Source organism: Oryx dammah, unplaced genomic scaffold (assembly GCF_014754425.2).
Source record: "Oryx dammah isolate SB20612 unplaced genomic scaffold, SCBI_Odam_1.1 HiC_scaffold_4, whole genome shotgun sequence".
Lineage (NCBI taxonomy): Eukaryota > Metazoa > Chordata > Mammalia > Artiodactyla > Bovidae > Oryx > Oryx dammah.
Genome location: NW_024070188.1, coordinates 88,548,204 through 88,563,630, shown reverse-complemented (window position 1 = coordinate 88,563,630; position 15,427 = coordinate 88,548,204). Strand labels below are relative to the sequence as shown.

At 51.7% G+C, this 15,427-nt stretch overlaps 1 protein-coding gene across 1 annotated transcript; it reads left to right on the top strand.

Moving 5' to 3' along the window:
- The first annotated feature begins 11,139 nt into the window (after nucleotides 1-11,139).
- GPR31 (G protein-coupled receptor 31) lies at nucleotides 11,140-12,090 on the top strand. The gene has a single exon (XM_040238761.1). It carries the CDS (start codon nucleotides 11,140-11,142, stop codon nucleotides 12,088-12,090), a length of 951 nt encoding a protein of 316 aa, XP_040094695.1.
- The last annotated feature ends 3,337 nt before the right edge of the window (nucleotides 12,091-15,427 follow it).

The window sequence follows — 15,427 nt, the reverse complement described above, 5'->3', positions numbered from 1 at the left end:
TGATTATATTCTTGTAGCTGAAGATGGAGAAGCTCTATACAGTCAGAGAAAACAAGACCAGGGGCTGACTGTGGCTCAGATCATGAGCTCCTTATGACAAAATTCAGACTTAAGTTGAAGAAAGTAGCGAAAACCACTCAGGTATGACCTAAATCAAATCCCTTTTGATTATACACTGGAGGTGACAAATAGATTCAAGGGATTAGATCTGATAGAGTGTCTGAAGAACTATGGAAAGAGATTTGTAACATTGTACGGGAGGAGGTGACCAAAACCATCCCAAAGAAAAAGAAATGCAAGAAGGCAAAGTGGTTGTCTGAGGAGGCCTTACAAATAGCTGAGAAAAAAAAAAAAGAGAGAGAGAAGTGAAAGGCAAATGAGGAAGGGAAAGATAAACCCAACTGAATGCAGAGTTCCAGAGAACAACAAGGAAAGATAAGAAAGCCTTCTTAAGTGAATAATGTGAAGAAATAGAGGGAAACAACAGAATGGGAAAGATTAGGGATCTCGTCAAGAAAATTGGAGATTTCAAGGGTACATTTCAGGCAAAGATGGGCACAATAAAGGACAGAAACCACAAGGACCTAAGAGAAGCAGAAGATATTAAGAAGAGACGGCAAGAATACACAGAAGAACTTTACATAAAAGGTCAGAATGACCTGGATAATCATGATGACCACGATGGTGTGGTCACTCACCTAAAGTTAAACCTCCTGGAAAGTGAAGTCAAGTGGCCTCAGGAAGCATCACTACAAACAAAGCTAGTGGAGGTGATAGAACTCCAGCTGAGCTATTTCCAAACCTAAAATACGATGCTGTTCAAGTGCTGCACTCAATGTGCCAGCAAATTTGGAAAACTCAGCAGTAGCCACAGGACTGGAAAAGGTCAGTATTCATTCCAATCCTAAAGAAGAGCAATGCCAAAGAATGCTCAAACTACTGCACAATTGTGCTCATTTAACATGCTAGCAAGGAAATGTTCAAAATCCTTCAAGCCAGGCTTCAACAGTACATGAACTGAGAACTTCCAGACATTCAAGCTGGTTTTGGAAAAGGCAGAGGAACCAGAGATCAAATTGCCAACATCCGTTGGGTCATGGAAAGCAAGAGAGTTCCAGAAAAACATCTACTTCTGCTTCATTAACCATTCTAAAGCCTTTGACTGTGTGGATATCAACAAACTGGAAAATTCTTAAAGGGACACAAAAATCAGACTACGTTACCTATCTCCTGAGAAATCTGTGTGCAGGTCAAGAAGCAACAGAACCAGACATGGAACAACTTACATGATTCAAAATTGGGAAAGAAGTATACATCAAGGCTGTATATTGTCACTCTGCTTATTTAACTTTTATGCAGAGTATATCATGTGAAATGCCAGGCTGGATGAAGAACAAAGCTGGAATCAAGGTTGCCAGGAGAAATATCAATAACCTCAGATATGCAGATGACACCACCCTTGAGGCAGAAAGTGAAGAGGAGCTAAAGAGCCTCTTGGTGAGGATGAAAGAGGAGAATGAAAAGCTGGCTTAAAGCTCAACATTCAAAAAACTAGGATCACGGCATCTGGTCCCATCACTTCATGGCAAATAGAAGGTGAAACAATGGAAACAGTGTCAGACTTTATTTTCTTGGGCTCCAAAATCACTGCAGATGGTGACTGCAGCCATGAAATTAGAAGACGCTTGCTCCTTGAAAGAAAAGCTATGACCAACCTAGACAGTATACTAAAAAGCAGAGACATTACTTTGCCAACAAAGCTATGGTTTTTCCAGTAGTCATGTATGGATGTGAGAATTAGACCATAAAGAAAGCTGAGCACCGAAGAAATGATGCTTTTGAACTGTGGTATTGGAGAAGACTCTTGGACTGCAAGGAGATCAAACCAGACTACCCTAAAGGAAATCAACCCTGAATATTAATTGGAAGGACTGATGATGAAGCTGAAACTCCAATATTTTGGCCACCTGATTCGAAGAGCCAACTTATAGGAAAAGACCCTGATGCTGGGAAAGATTGAGGGCAGGGGGAAATGGGGGCAACAGGGGATGAGATGGTTGGATGGCATCACTGACTCCATGGACATCAGTTTGAGCAAGCTCCAGGAGATATTGAAGGACAGGGAAGCCTAGTGTGCTGCAATCCATGAGGTCACAAAGAGCGTACATGACTTAGGGACTCCGACAGCAACAGAGGACATCAGTGACTGTCCCAGGGCCAAGGACGTGGGGGAGGGGGCGTGCTTACAAGGACAACTGAAACTATGACACCTACAGCTGTGTGCAAACAGAAACGCGTTTATTCATAAACGTCAAGCTATACTAAACATGGAATGAACAATTTAACCACAGTGACAGATATGTAAGAAGTTAAAAGCACCTGTTTTGTGAAGAAAGATAATCAAAAGTACCAGCAGCAAAGACTATGAACAGACTAATAATTCCATCGTCCCATCCCCAGTCGGGTTTTACTAAAGTTTCACTCAGAAGTTGGCTTGAGTGTGTCATTTTTGTGACTCTGAAAAGGTACTTCTTTCCTATTTCTCTAACAGGATGAATATCAGCTCCAAAGGCAGTCTTGGGGTCACCCCCAGCCTCAGCCAACCCAACAAGAGCTGCCGCCTCACCTAGTCCAGGGCAGTCATCGGGCAGGGTCCTGGAGCCCCAGATCCCTCCACTCCTTCTCAGAGAACAGCGATCAATTCTAAACCGCCTCCCCACCTTAAAGGGGCACACGCACACCACACTTCCCAACCCTCTGGCTAGCTTTATGATTTCATAAAGTTAGAAGACAATTAAATGTTTACAAACATGTGGTTTGGGTATAGTCAGTTCAAAGTCAGTGCAATATATTACCCACGCAGGGAACTGAAGGTGGTGGGACTCCACCTCCCAACTGACCGTCCACGATGTGTTTAATAGCGGGCTTTCCACATGTAGCACAGAGCAAGGCCTCATTTCTCTCAGCCCGTGTCCTCGAGGACGCAAAGCTGCCCTTTGACCCGTTATTTGCTAGAAGGACAGCAGGGTCCCCGCAGACACGGAGGGAGCATGGCCGTGTGAGTCCACAGCTGGGGAAGTAAATCAGATGATGCCCCTGGAGGCGGGGGAGGGCCCGACTCCAGGCCTGTAGACCATGGACGGGAGGAGAGCAGGGCTTCCTGGTGAAGCCGCAGGATCAGAGGACCCGGACGCAGGCCCTGGGGCACCACGTGTCAGGGAAAGCATGCTCTCAACCGTGCTGGCTGTTGCTGGGAGTTCTAGGAAAGTGCTGGAAGAAAAAGGCATTTCTAGTCTCTTAGCTCTATGAAGGCATGATCCTGTGATTCATTAGAACGACTATTTGTGACTAATGCTGCCAGCTGAGAAAACAGTTTGAAAGCACATTCCTAATGGTGTCTAGTTAGAGAATCCTCTTAACAAGAACAGTTTGACCAGATCGTAATATTCTTCAAATACACCGGGGAGAATGTCTAGTTAACTGTGGCCAAGGTGTTTAAATTTGGAGTATGACTTTAAATGTGCTCCTGGCTCTGGGATCTCACTGAACGTGCCAGGTTGAAGAGCCCAGTTGGTGCTGAGTGGGGTCCTCTGTGAACACCAGCTCCTCTTCTCTCATCACAAGATTTCAGCACACGGGGCAGACTCCATCTCTCCACGCCCCCTGTCTGCCTTCTGAGCGTCAGGTCAGAGGGTCGTTTTTTCCCGAGGCCCCCAGCCTGCAAAATTCAGACGTGAATGTGGTTTCAGGTTTTGTTCAGTGTCGATAAATGAAGAAGACTGCTTGGTAAACTGTGATTCTTTCAACGCTTCCCGCACCCAGGAGCCCTGTGGGAAGCTGCCACCCACGGGGGCTGCCCAAGCAGGGTCACAGCTGGGGGAGCAGCCAGCTCGTAGCAACCACAAGCCTGAGAAACAGGAAAGGGCGGGCCTGTCCCTGAAACTCATGCTCTGGTGGCCTGAGTGCAGGTTCCCGGAGCTGCGTGGAGCCAGCCTGCAAGGTTCGTCCCGGGTCACTGATGGAGCAGTGGGGCGGCACTTCCGCCGGGTCATGGCTCGGTCCCGGGGCTGCGTGTAGGGCCGGGGGTCCTGCAGGGTCCCACGGTAGGAGAATCCACTCCCAGTGCCTCCTCGGTGAGTCCCCCAAAGTGTGTTTCTTCCCCCAATTCCTGGCCTAAAAGATCCATAAAGAAAAGCAAAGAAATACACAATCTTCTGTGTCAACTCTACATCTATTTACTAAGAACAACGAAAATTGAGATCAAACCCATGCAAAGCCCTCCTATACCCTGGACACAAGTTCTGACTCCTAGAACCTTGTGTAAAGTCATAGCTAGTGGCATAGATAAAGGCTCAGCTATAGGGTATCCCCCACCTCGTCTGTGCCGCTGATTTCCAAACATTTCGAAGCATAATGACATGAGAAGCTATTTACGATTACAGATTAAATGGAGAAAAAAATCCACTTTGTAAACATCTGCTTCTGCTTCACTGACTGCACTAAGTCCTTTGACTGTGTGGATCACAACAAACTATGGGAAATTCTTAAAGAGATGAGAATACCAGACCACCTTGCCTGCCTCCTAAGCAACGTGTATGCAGGTCAAGAAGCAACAGTTAGAACCACACGTGGAACAACAGACTGGTTCCAAGTAGGGAAAGGAGTACGTCAAGGCTGTATACTGTCACCCTGCTTATTTAACTTATATGCAGAGTACATCATGCAAAATGCTGGGCTGCATGAAGCTCAAGCTGCCAAGATTGCAGGGAGAAATATCAATAACCTCAGATATGCAGATGACACCACCCTTATGACAGAAAGCAAAGAGGAAAACAAAAAGCCTCTTGATGAAGGTGAAAGAGGAGAGTGAAAAAGCTGACCTAAAACTCAACATTCAGAAAACTAAGTTCATGGCATCCGGTCCCATCGCTTCATGGCAAATAGATAGGAAAACAATAGAAACGGTAACAGACTATTTGGGGGGTCCAAAATCACTGCAGCCATGAAATTAAAGACGCTTGCTCCTTGGAAGAAAAGCTATGACAAACTCAGCATATTGAAAAGCAGAGACATTACTTTGCCAACAAAGCTCCGTCTAGTCAAGGCTATGGTTTTTCCTGTGGTCATGTATGGATGTGAGAGTTGGACTGTGAAGAAGGCTGAGTGCTGAAGAACTGATGCTTTTGAACTGTGGTGTTGGAGAAGACTCTTGAGAGTCCCTTGGACTGCAAGGAGATCCAACCAGTCTATTCTAAAGGAAATCAATCCTGAATATTCATTGGAAGGACTGATGATGAAGCTCAAACTCCAATTTCCGGCCGCCTAATTCGAAGAGTCAGCTCATTGGAAAAGACCCTGATGCTGGGAAAGATTAAAGGCAGGAGAAGAAGGGGTTGACGGAGATGGTTAGATGGCATCACCGACTGAACGGACATGAGTTCGAGCGAGCTCCTGGAGACAGTGAGGGGCAGGGAGGCCTGGTGTGCTGCAGCCCACGGGGTCGCAGAGGGCCTGACACGACTGAGCGACTGAGCCAACAGCAGCAGAAAACTGAGAGAAGCAGCACCTGATGACAAGCACTGGACGGAAATTTACCAAACTTTTAGCAAACAGTGTCTCTAAGCAGTGGGATTAGAAAAAAACGGAAAATGTTTTTCATTTTACTTTACAGCTTCCTATATGTTCTATGACAGAATAGATCACTTTACTAATGAGGAAGTAGCAGTAAATTCTAAAGGTTTTAACCTTTAGAGGGATATGTTGAGAGGGACACGTTTTCTTTGGAAGAATCAGTCCGAGACTGAGGACCGCAGTGATTGCTCGTGTGACGAGCAGCCTCGCAGCGTGGTCAGTTATGTGGACACGGGCATCACACCCTCTTGAGAGACAGACAGAGGCAAAGACGTCGGGAAGGGCGAGAACATGTGTGATTAGAGAGTCATGATTGATCTCCTGAGGACGAGAATTTAAAGCCCACTAGACCACTTTCCAATCGATCTCATAAGCGTAGAAATTACGTTGGCCATTTTCACGTCTAGGGGAAGAAGAGCAGAGAGGAGGCGAGAGATCGCAGACGGTACTGGCCGGAGAGCATGGAGGGGGGCAGTCACACCGTCTGGCAGGGAGCCCACCCTACACGTAGTCACGCCTGCTGATCCGAGAGAGGGCCCTGGTGGGAAGACAGGCTACACAGGGCAGCTACTGGGCAACCGGGTCTGTATGTGAAGGCCCACGTGTGACGGGCGGTTATGTAACAGCGACTTCCCTTTTTACTGTGCTTTCCTGTGTTTCCCGTTTGCTATGCACTGAGATGACCTCAGACTGCAATGAGACAAAACCTGAGACTCCTCTGTAAAAAAGCACACCTGGGAAAGTGCCTAGGAAAATGAGCGTCGATTTCTCCTAACCCTTCGAGCTGTGCGTTATCAGAGTGGCGGTGCGAGTGTCGGGGTGGGGGGTTGTGGCCGCAGAGGGCGGGGGAGGTGGGGATGAGGCAGCTGCACTGACCGCTCCCCCCTGTCCCCCAGGCTCTGCCGGGAGGGCGAGGAGAGGACACAAACTCAGGACCACAGCATCACCGCCCTCGTCCGGGCGTGGGGAGGAGCGCAAGCCAGGGGCCTCGGCGTCCTAACAACAGTTATCCAAGTTGCCCTCGAGGCAAATTTGAAAGATCTGATGTAACAGTCATCTCCCCTGAAAACTAGCTGAGCTCCTCTCAGCTCAGTGTAGAGACTGTGATGCCCACACAGACACACATGTGCACACACTGTCCATATCTACTAGCTCATCATCTCCTGAGGGCTTTTAAAAAAAATTGTTTTATTGAAATACAGTTGATTTACAATGCTGTGCTAAAATCTCCCGTACAGCAAAGTGACCCAGTTATACAGACATGAATGCTTTTTCATATTCTTTCCGTTAGGGTTTATTATAGAATGTTGGAGACAGTTCCCTGTGCTCTGCAGTAGGACCTGGTTGTTTATCCGCCCTGTATGTAATAGCTGGCGTCTGCTACCCCCAAACTCCCAGGCCATCCGTCCCCCAGCCCCCCCAGCCCCTTGGCAACCAAACCTGTTCTGCCCGGCTCACCGGTGCCACCCTTTGGACCCCACACGCGACTGAGAGCATGTGGCGCTCGTCTCTGTCCGCCGGTTTCCACTCAGTGTGGTCATCTCTGGGTCCGTCTGTCGAGCTGCATGAACAGTATGGTGCAGCCCAGGGGGTCGCAAAGACTCGGACACGACCCGGGGACTGACCTGAAGATTACGCTGCGGCCCAAGCGTGGTTCAGGCAGAAGACTTGCCACCTTACAAAACGTTGGTAGCTGCCGCCCTGCTCGCACATCGTCCAGACTCCGAGCTCCCGTGCGGATCCTCAGTCTGGAAGGAGAAAGGGGGCCCTGGCTGAATGTTGCTCACGCCCAACCCTCGGTGAAGCCCCTTCTGGTAAGTTTCCCCAGGTATGAGGGCTCTTCCAGCAAGCGCAGGCCCCCAGAGGCGACGCCCCTTCTCCCTGCCTTTCCTCCATGTGGCACGGCTTCCAGGGACCTTCGTTCACTCATAGCATGGAAATTTTGACAGCGGCACGGTGTCCCTGCCAAAACCTGGGTCCTGCAGGGACCCTCGCCAGAGCCGCCCTCTGGGAGCCTGTCCCCCGTGGACCAAATCTACTCACTGGCACAGGCACCACAGAAGGGTTTCTGGGATTTCACGTACTGAGACAGAAGGAAATGTCTCAAGAAAAGCACAAAGTCCTGTAAAGCAAATTTATCACATTCTGTATATTTGACTGTTTCTTTACTAAAGGCAAAGGAGAAAAGGAAACATATACCCACCTGAAGGCAGAGTTCCCAAGAATAGCAAGGAGAGATAAGAAAGCCTTCCTCAGTGATCGATGCAAAGAAATAGAGGCAAACAATAGAATGGGAAAGACTAGAGAGCTCTTCAAGAAAATTAGAGATACCAAGGGAACATTTCATGCAAGGATGGGCTCGATAAAGGACAGAAATGGTATGGACCTAACAGGAGCAGAAGATAATAAGAAGAGGGGGCAGGAATATACAAAAAAACTAGACAAAAAAGATCTGCTGCTGAGTCGCTTCAGTCGTGTCCAACTCTGTGCGACCCCAAAGACCGCAGCCCACCAGGCTCCCCCGTCCCTGGGATTCTCCAGGCAAGAACACTGGAGTGGGTTGCCATTTCCTTCTCCAATGCATGAAAGTGAAAAGTGAAAGTGAAGTCACTGAGTCGTGTCCAACTCTCAGTGACCCCATGGACTGCAGCCCACCAGGCTCCTCCGTCCATGGGATTTTCCAGGCAAGAGTACTGGAGTGGGGTGCCACTGCCTTCTCCTATACAAAAAAAGATCTTCAAGACCCAGATAATCATGAAGGTGTGATCACTCACACTCACCTAGAGCCAGACATCCTGAAATATGAAGTCAAGTGGGCCTTAAGAAGCATGACTACAAACAAAGCTAGTGGAGGTGATGGAATTCCAGTTGAGCTATTTCAAATCCTGAAAGATGATGCTGTGAAAGTGCTGCACTCAATATGCCAGCAAATTTGGAAAACTCAGCAGTGGCCACAGGACTGGAAAAGTTCGGTTTTTATTTCAATCCCAAAGAAAGGCAATGCCAAAGAATGCTCAAACTACCGCACAATTGCTCTCATCTCACACGCTAGCAAAGTAATGCTCAAAATTCTCCAAGCCAGGCTTCAACAGTATGTAAACCATGAACTTCCAGACATTCAAGCTGGTTTTAGAAAAGGTAGAAGAACCAGGGATCAAATTGCCAACATCTGTTGGATCATAGGTAAAACAAGAGAGTTCCAGAAAAACATCTATTTCTGCTTTATTGCCTACACCAAAGCCTTTAACTGTGCGGATCACAGCAAACTTCTTAAAGGACAGTACCATCTTCCAGAAGTAAGGAGAACAGACCAGTATGCTGAGAAAAAGAAGCAGAATTTTTTTTACTCTATGACTTTTTTATATTTAAAAGGAAACATATAATTATTTATATATTATATAAATAATTATATATTAAAATATATAATTATTTTCCTTTTATATTTAAAAAATACATAATCATTAATGTTTAGGTTACTTTTTGAGCTAGAATATTAGTAATTTAGAAAGGTTTTGGTATCCTGTGAATCTGCAGTTAAGGGGTAGTAGCTTTTAAGTTCTCTCCAAGTTTTCAATGCATTGAAATGACTTAATCCGTTTCTTTCCTGAGTTTGTGTAACTTCTGTCCCTGAGCAGCTAAGTAAGTGCCAGCTTTCCTGGGCGTCACCATGAACCACAGCATCCCTGGTGACGAGCTGGTGGTCTCCAGCCAGCCCTCAGCTGGAACGAACACATCCTCTCGTGTCCCTGGAGGCGTCGCCAGAGGCACCAGCTGGGACGTTTCTGCAATTGCAAAAGTTTAGACGACTCTCCGAACGCACCTTCTTGGGAAATAAGAGGCAGGCGGGCCTGCATGATACAGAGACGGATGGATGTGTGGGCTGGCGGTCCAGCTGGAAAGGAAAACCCGATAGAAGTAAAGCAAGAAGGAATACAAGTCAAAGTGCCAGAAAAGTCACGCAGACCAAAGGCCGCGGCGGGCTTGCTGCGGCCTGGACTTCCCACGCACACAGGAGTGAGGCTGCTGCAGGCGTGGAAGCCGTGGGCTCTGGGGCAGGCTGGGCTGGGAGCACCTGGCCCCTGCTACTCGTCGCCCTGTGACCTGGAGCCAGTGGCCTCGCCTCCCTGAGCCGCCGCGCCTCCATCCACGATGCAGGGCTTAGACCTGTACCTTCTGCACCTCCCGCCACTCAGTTCAAAGCAGTAACACAGGTGCGCGCACGACGGCGCCTGGAACACGGAGGACACACTGCAGCTAGCAGTCCTCACTGTTGGAAAACCCCCTGCAGCTTCCAGCTTAGGCCTCAGCAACGAAGGTGTCGTAGCACATGAAACTGAAGTCAGCTGTGGAATTCTATCACTGCGCTGGGAGAAAAAGGAGTTTTGTTCAAAGTGTAAGCACTGGATAGAGGTAATGACGACTGCGGCACCCGTGTCCGGCACCCGTGATGTCCCAGATAACGGTGCCCAGCGCCGTGCGTGTAAGAGTCTCAGACACAGGGACCCTGCTCGCAGATGTCCTCACAGGCACCCCGCAGAGAGGCTAAGCGGGGAAGCCGGATGGAACTAAACTCTATTTGACTCCAAAGCTCAAACCAGGCTGAACAGGGAATTCCCTAGTGATAGAGAGGTAAGAACTTCACACTGCCATTGCAGGGCGCACAGGTTCAATCTCTGGTCAGGGACCTAAGATCCTGCCTGTCATGAAGTCAAAAAAGAAAAAAAAAAACTCAGGCTGAACAGAAACAGGGAGAATCAGGGTGAACAGCGGGCCAAGACCCGAGTGAATTGGGATCAGGATGGGTCGGAAGGACGGGTTCGCCAGTGTTTAGCTTTGGCTCTGCTTGTGCGTCAGGCACACGGAGCATCACCAGCATACGGAGCGCGTCCCTGGGCTCGTGGGCCGGACGTGCTGGTGGAGTCCGTGCCTCCAGACCCATCACTGATTTTACTCTGCTCTCCAAGCCCGTGGAGACCCGGGGGTGCAGGTCCCCGCGCGGGGAGCGCGGGAGGGGAGGGGAGAATCTTCTCCACAGAAGATCAGCTCTGATGAAATGAAAGGGCAAGTGAAAGCCGGCAACTGTCAAGCGAGCGGGGCGTCCAGGGCCTCTTCTCGGGATCGCTGCACCGGGTCTGTCGGAAGACAGTGCAAACTCGAGAACAGTCTGTTCCCACCATCATGTTAACTTCATAAAGTCTTCCTGAACTTCCCCAGCCTCTCAGGGGCCACACACAGACCCTCAGGATAAAGTGCTGGATTTAACACAGGACGACAGGAAGTGAAACACAGTTTCCCCTTTTTCAGGGCAGAACAAAACTGCAAGGGTTTTTTTCCCTCTGCTCCTGATCCTCTTTCCCCAAACAAATTTTACTTTATCCGGATGCTGTCAGTGTGCCGTCTGTCCCGGTGGGAACCAGCACAGCCTTGGGCTCCGTCCCTGCCTTCCGCTCCGGAAGCCTCGGCCCCCCAGACGGACGGACTTACGGACAGACGGTGAGGACTCGAGACATGCTGCAGCCCAACTGCTCGGAGCACAGCCGTGCGGCGGAGGTGGCCGCGGCCTCGCTGCTGCTGCTGGAGTGTGGGCTGGGCACGCTGGGCAATGCCGTGGCACTCTGGACCTTCTTCTTCCGTCTGAAGGTGTGGAAGCCCTACGCCGTCTACCTGCTCAACCTGGTCCTGGCGGACCTCCTGCTGGCCTCCTGCCTGCCCTTCCACGCCGCCTTCTACCTGAGACGCAAGAGCTGGGGCCTGGGGCACGCGTCCTGCCAGGCGCTGCTCTTCCTGCGCGCCCTGTGCCGCGGGGCGGGCGTGGCCTTCCTCACGGCTGTCACCCTGGACCGCTACCTGCGGGTGGTCCACTCCAGGCTCAGGGTCAACGCGCTGTCCCTGCGGGCAGCCTGGGGCATCTCGGCCCTGGTCTGGCTGCTCATGGCCGCGCTCACCCACCAGAGCGCGCTCCTCTCGGAGGCGGACTGCCCCAGCTCCGAGCCCCGGGAAGAGTCCTCCTTCCGTCCCCTCTGGCAGGAGGCACTCTTCTTCGTCCAGTTCATCCTGCCCTTCGGCCTCATCCTGTTCTGCAGCGCGGGCATCCTCAGGACCCTGCGGAAGCGGCTGCGGGAGCCGGACAGGCAGCCCAAGCTGCGGCGGGCGCAGGCGCTGGTGGGTGCGGTGGGCGTGCTGTTCGCGCTGTGCTTTCTGCCCTGCTTCGTGGCCCGCGTCCTGCTGGCCGCCTCCCGGGGGGCGCGCGCCTGCGGGCTCCGGAGCGCCGCGGTCCACGCGGCCGACGTGACCGGCAGCCTCACCTACCTGCAGGGCGTGCTGAATCCCGTGGTGTACTGCTTCTCCAGCCCCGCCTTCCGGCACTCCTACCGCAAGCTCTTCTACACCCTCACCCTGCGCGCCCGCCGGCCGCACGCAGAGGCCCCGGGCTGGGACCTCCGAGACTCGGACTCCTGAGGACAGCCCGCCCTTCCCGTCTCCAGGACCACTCCCCCAGGGGCGAGCAGGCAGGATGGGAAGTCAGCATTAGGCTCTACACACTCCCCGCCGTGTTCACCAGGATTTCCTCCAGCGATGGAGCCTCACGGAGCCGCTACGCAAAACAGCCGGCAGAGCCTCCGTGACACAATTCTGAGGCAGGCTGAACTGCTCAGTTATGGCCCCACGCTCAGAGCTGAGGAAAGATGCTCTGGTGTCCGGTGAAGGAGGGGGAGGAGAAGGAAGGCGGCATGGCTGGTGTGGTTCTGACGGTCCGGTGTTGGCAAATTGCTTTAACTTCCTATGCTGGTCTGTAAATGCAGACTGCCCTTTTGCACCTACGTGCAGACTGTGGTAACTGACGTGGGGAAGTGGGGCCTCGGGGCTGAAACCAGGTGCCGCAGGGTGTAAGCGTCCCATGCTCAGCTCTGCTTAGCTCACCATGGTTTGATAAACTCGAGCTTCACTTGCATAAATTATAGGTCACACCCAAGACAGCACGGTCAGTGCCTACCTTTGTTATTAGGAGTGCTTTCTTACTAAACCTCTCAAAAGTAGAACTCTCTAAGGTTTGAATGGCTAGGTGCTTCTGAGAATCCGTCTGCTTCCCCTGCTCTGTTTGAGCCTCCTGGAAGGAGCACTCGGAGTGAGACACTGCTTTGCGTGTGAGAGAGTGCTTTCCACCCAATGCCCGCGACGCGGAAGTCCTGAGCAAGGTGGCTGGGGCCCCGCCGGGAGCAAGGCCGCTGCAGAGAAGGTGGGCAGAGCCCCTGGACACTGGTAACAGGGGCCTCCTCCTCTCTCTCTTAAATGATGTCCCAGATTTGCAGCCCACGCTGCTGACAGAGGGCTTAGAACGTCACCTTCATATCTGCCTCATCGCCTGTTCCCTGTTCAAGGCGGTGATGCCGCCCCAGAGAGACTCTAAGATGCTTAGATGAGGCCTGGGCTCAGGATGTGCCTGGAGCGCTGGGCTCAGGATCTGCCTGGAGCACTGGGTCCAGGGCTCTGCCTGGAGCGCTGGGCTCAGGATGTGCCTGGGGCTCTGGGCCCCGGGCTCTGCCTGGAGTGCTGGGCTCAGGATCTGCCTGGAGCGCTGGGCTCAGGATCTGCCTGGAGCGCTGGGCCCCGGGCTCTGCCTGGAGCGCTGGGCCCCATGCAGCCCACACTGGGGCCTCACATGACCTTTACCTGCACCGCCCCCAGGGAGAGACTTCTGCTTTTCCCAGAAGGTGGCTCCATGATTGTTGCGGTATTTAAGGTTGGAACTGCTGGAATTAGGCAACAGAAAATGGCAAAGCTACCTCCTCTCCAGGACCTGTGTGCCTCCCACTTATGCTCCTTGCCAGAACCAGGCATGAGGTGTGGGCATGGCCTTTCTACTGTGCCCCTGAAGGATGCAGGCCACCGTACTAGGCACACTGTGTCCAGGGGTCCAGGGACACTGCGCTTTCTCCTCGGAGTTCAGCTCCTCCCGAGTGAACAGAGTTTCAAAGGCCTTAGGAGGGAAACAGGACCAGATGAGGTGTGATGCCGCTGAGTAGACTCTCTGATGTGGATTCTAAACTGTGTTTCTTCTGTCTCAGAGAAAAGAATTGTCTCCATTTTTCTTCCTTTGATCTTACTGCATATACAATTTTAAACGCTGCTTTAAAGAAACAGGGAAGCCTGGCGTGCTGCAGGCCATGGGGTTGCAGAGTCAGACACAAATGCACAACAGAACTGAACTTAAAGAAACTAACGTTCAATGCAAGCATTTCCCATATTATGATAAGTTCCCCATAAGCCTTATTGATAACCCAGTCAGGGTTATGGTTAAGAATCTAACCGTCCTCGTGCTGATGACATTTACGTCTCTATGCAGGTAAATCCACACCCTGAAAACATGTAGCCGTCTAGACATCAGGTACCCTTGGGTGGGTGTGGGGAGAGCCAGCCCACGTGACCGTCTGGACAGGCTTGCTGGCGCACATTGGGCACTGCCTGCTTCCGACACCCATCCTTCCGGGGTCCCTCCACAACGCTGGGGCCAGTGGCTCTGCCCGCACCCAGGGGGGCCAAATGGGGAGGTCTTGTCACAGGACTTCTGCCTCTCAGGGTCCTGATGACCGTCTCCTGGACTCACTGTGGTATCAGTCTGGGAACTTTTGAAATCTGGATGCCTCAGCTCACCCGGGGGGTTCTGACTCAGTTGGTCTGGGAGGCACGGGAAGGTTTGAAGCCCCCTCTTGAATTTCACTGGGTTTCCCAGGTGGCTCCAGGGTAAAGAATCCGCCTGCCAGTGCAGAAGATGCAAGAGACCCGGGTTTGATCCCTGGGTCAGGAATATCCCCTGGACAAGGCAATGGTGACCCACTCCAGCCTTCTTTCTGCAGAAGCCCATGGACAGAGGAGCCTGGTGGGCTGCAGTCCACGGGCTCGCAGAGTCAGACGCGACTGAGCAACAGCGTCTGCCGCCGTGCAGCCAGGCTGAGCGTCCCGGGGTCAGCGGTCATGCCCAGGGCCCCGGGTCAGCCTGCTTCTCCATGACGTCCTTGCCTTGTGACCTGGGACAGCTCATCCAACTGCTCTGAACTTTCCTCTCCTGTCAAATGGGGACAGTAGAGAGGACCACACGGGGTGGTCGCGTGGCTGAAACAAGACGCGAAATCGTGGGCACAGAGCTGGGCCCAGGACACAGCGCACCGCAGGGGCTGCCTGGCCATCTCCACGTGGCCTGCTCAGTCAGCCTGTGGCCCCTCTGGGGACTCAGCTGTTCACCCTCAACACAGCCTCCTGAGCCGGGCGTCCAGCACCTCTGCTAAATCAAAGCTTTATTGCTATTCTTTCCTTCCAGTAATTCCTTTCTGCATATTTCCTAAAGATCCTGTGAAACGGGACAAACTTTTGTGTGTGGAAGGTTCAGGATCCTCCAGGCGTCTCTGAGGATGTTTTGGCTGCCTGGTCCTGCCTCTCCCATCGGACGCCGACTCTGCACTCGGATGGGCCTTTTCTTTAAAGACACGGAGCACGGAGGCTGTCTTCTCCAGATTATCTTCTGTGAGTAAGGAAATGACTCAGAATGAAAGTGTGAGTAGACAGTACGCCGCGGTGTCGGAACCACAGCCATCCTGCTGCCGGCGGAGGTTTTGGTTTCTCTTCTCCCGTGACTCGCTGCTTGTAACTCAGTGGGTCCCCAGCCTTGCTGTGCGTCTTGCAAATCTCAGCCCTGCCTCAGCTCTGACCCGGATTTCCCTACGAGAGATGTATTTCTTTCTCTGCTCAGGTCACGCCGTCATGCTTTGAAAATCCTGGCCACCTTCTCCTTCCCCTTTCC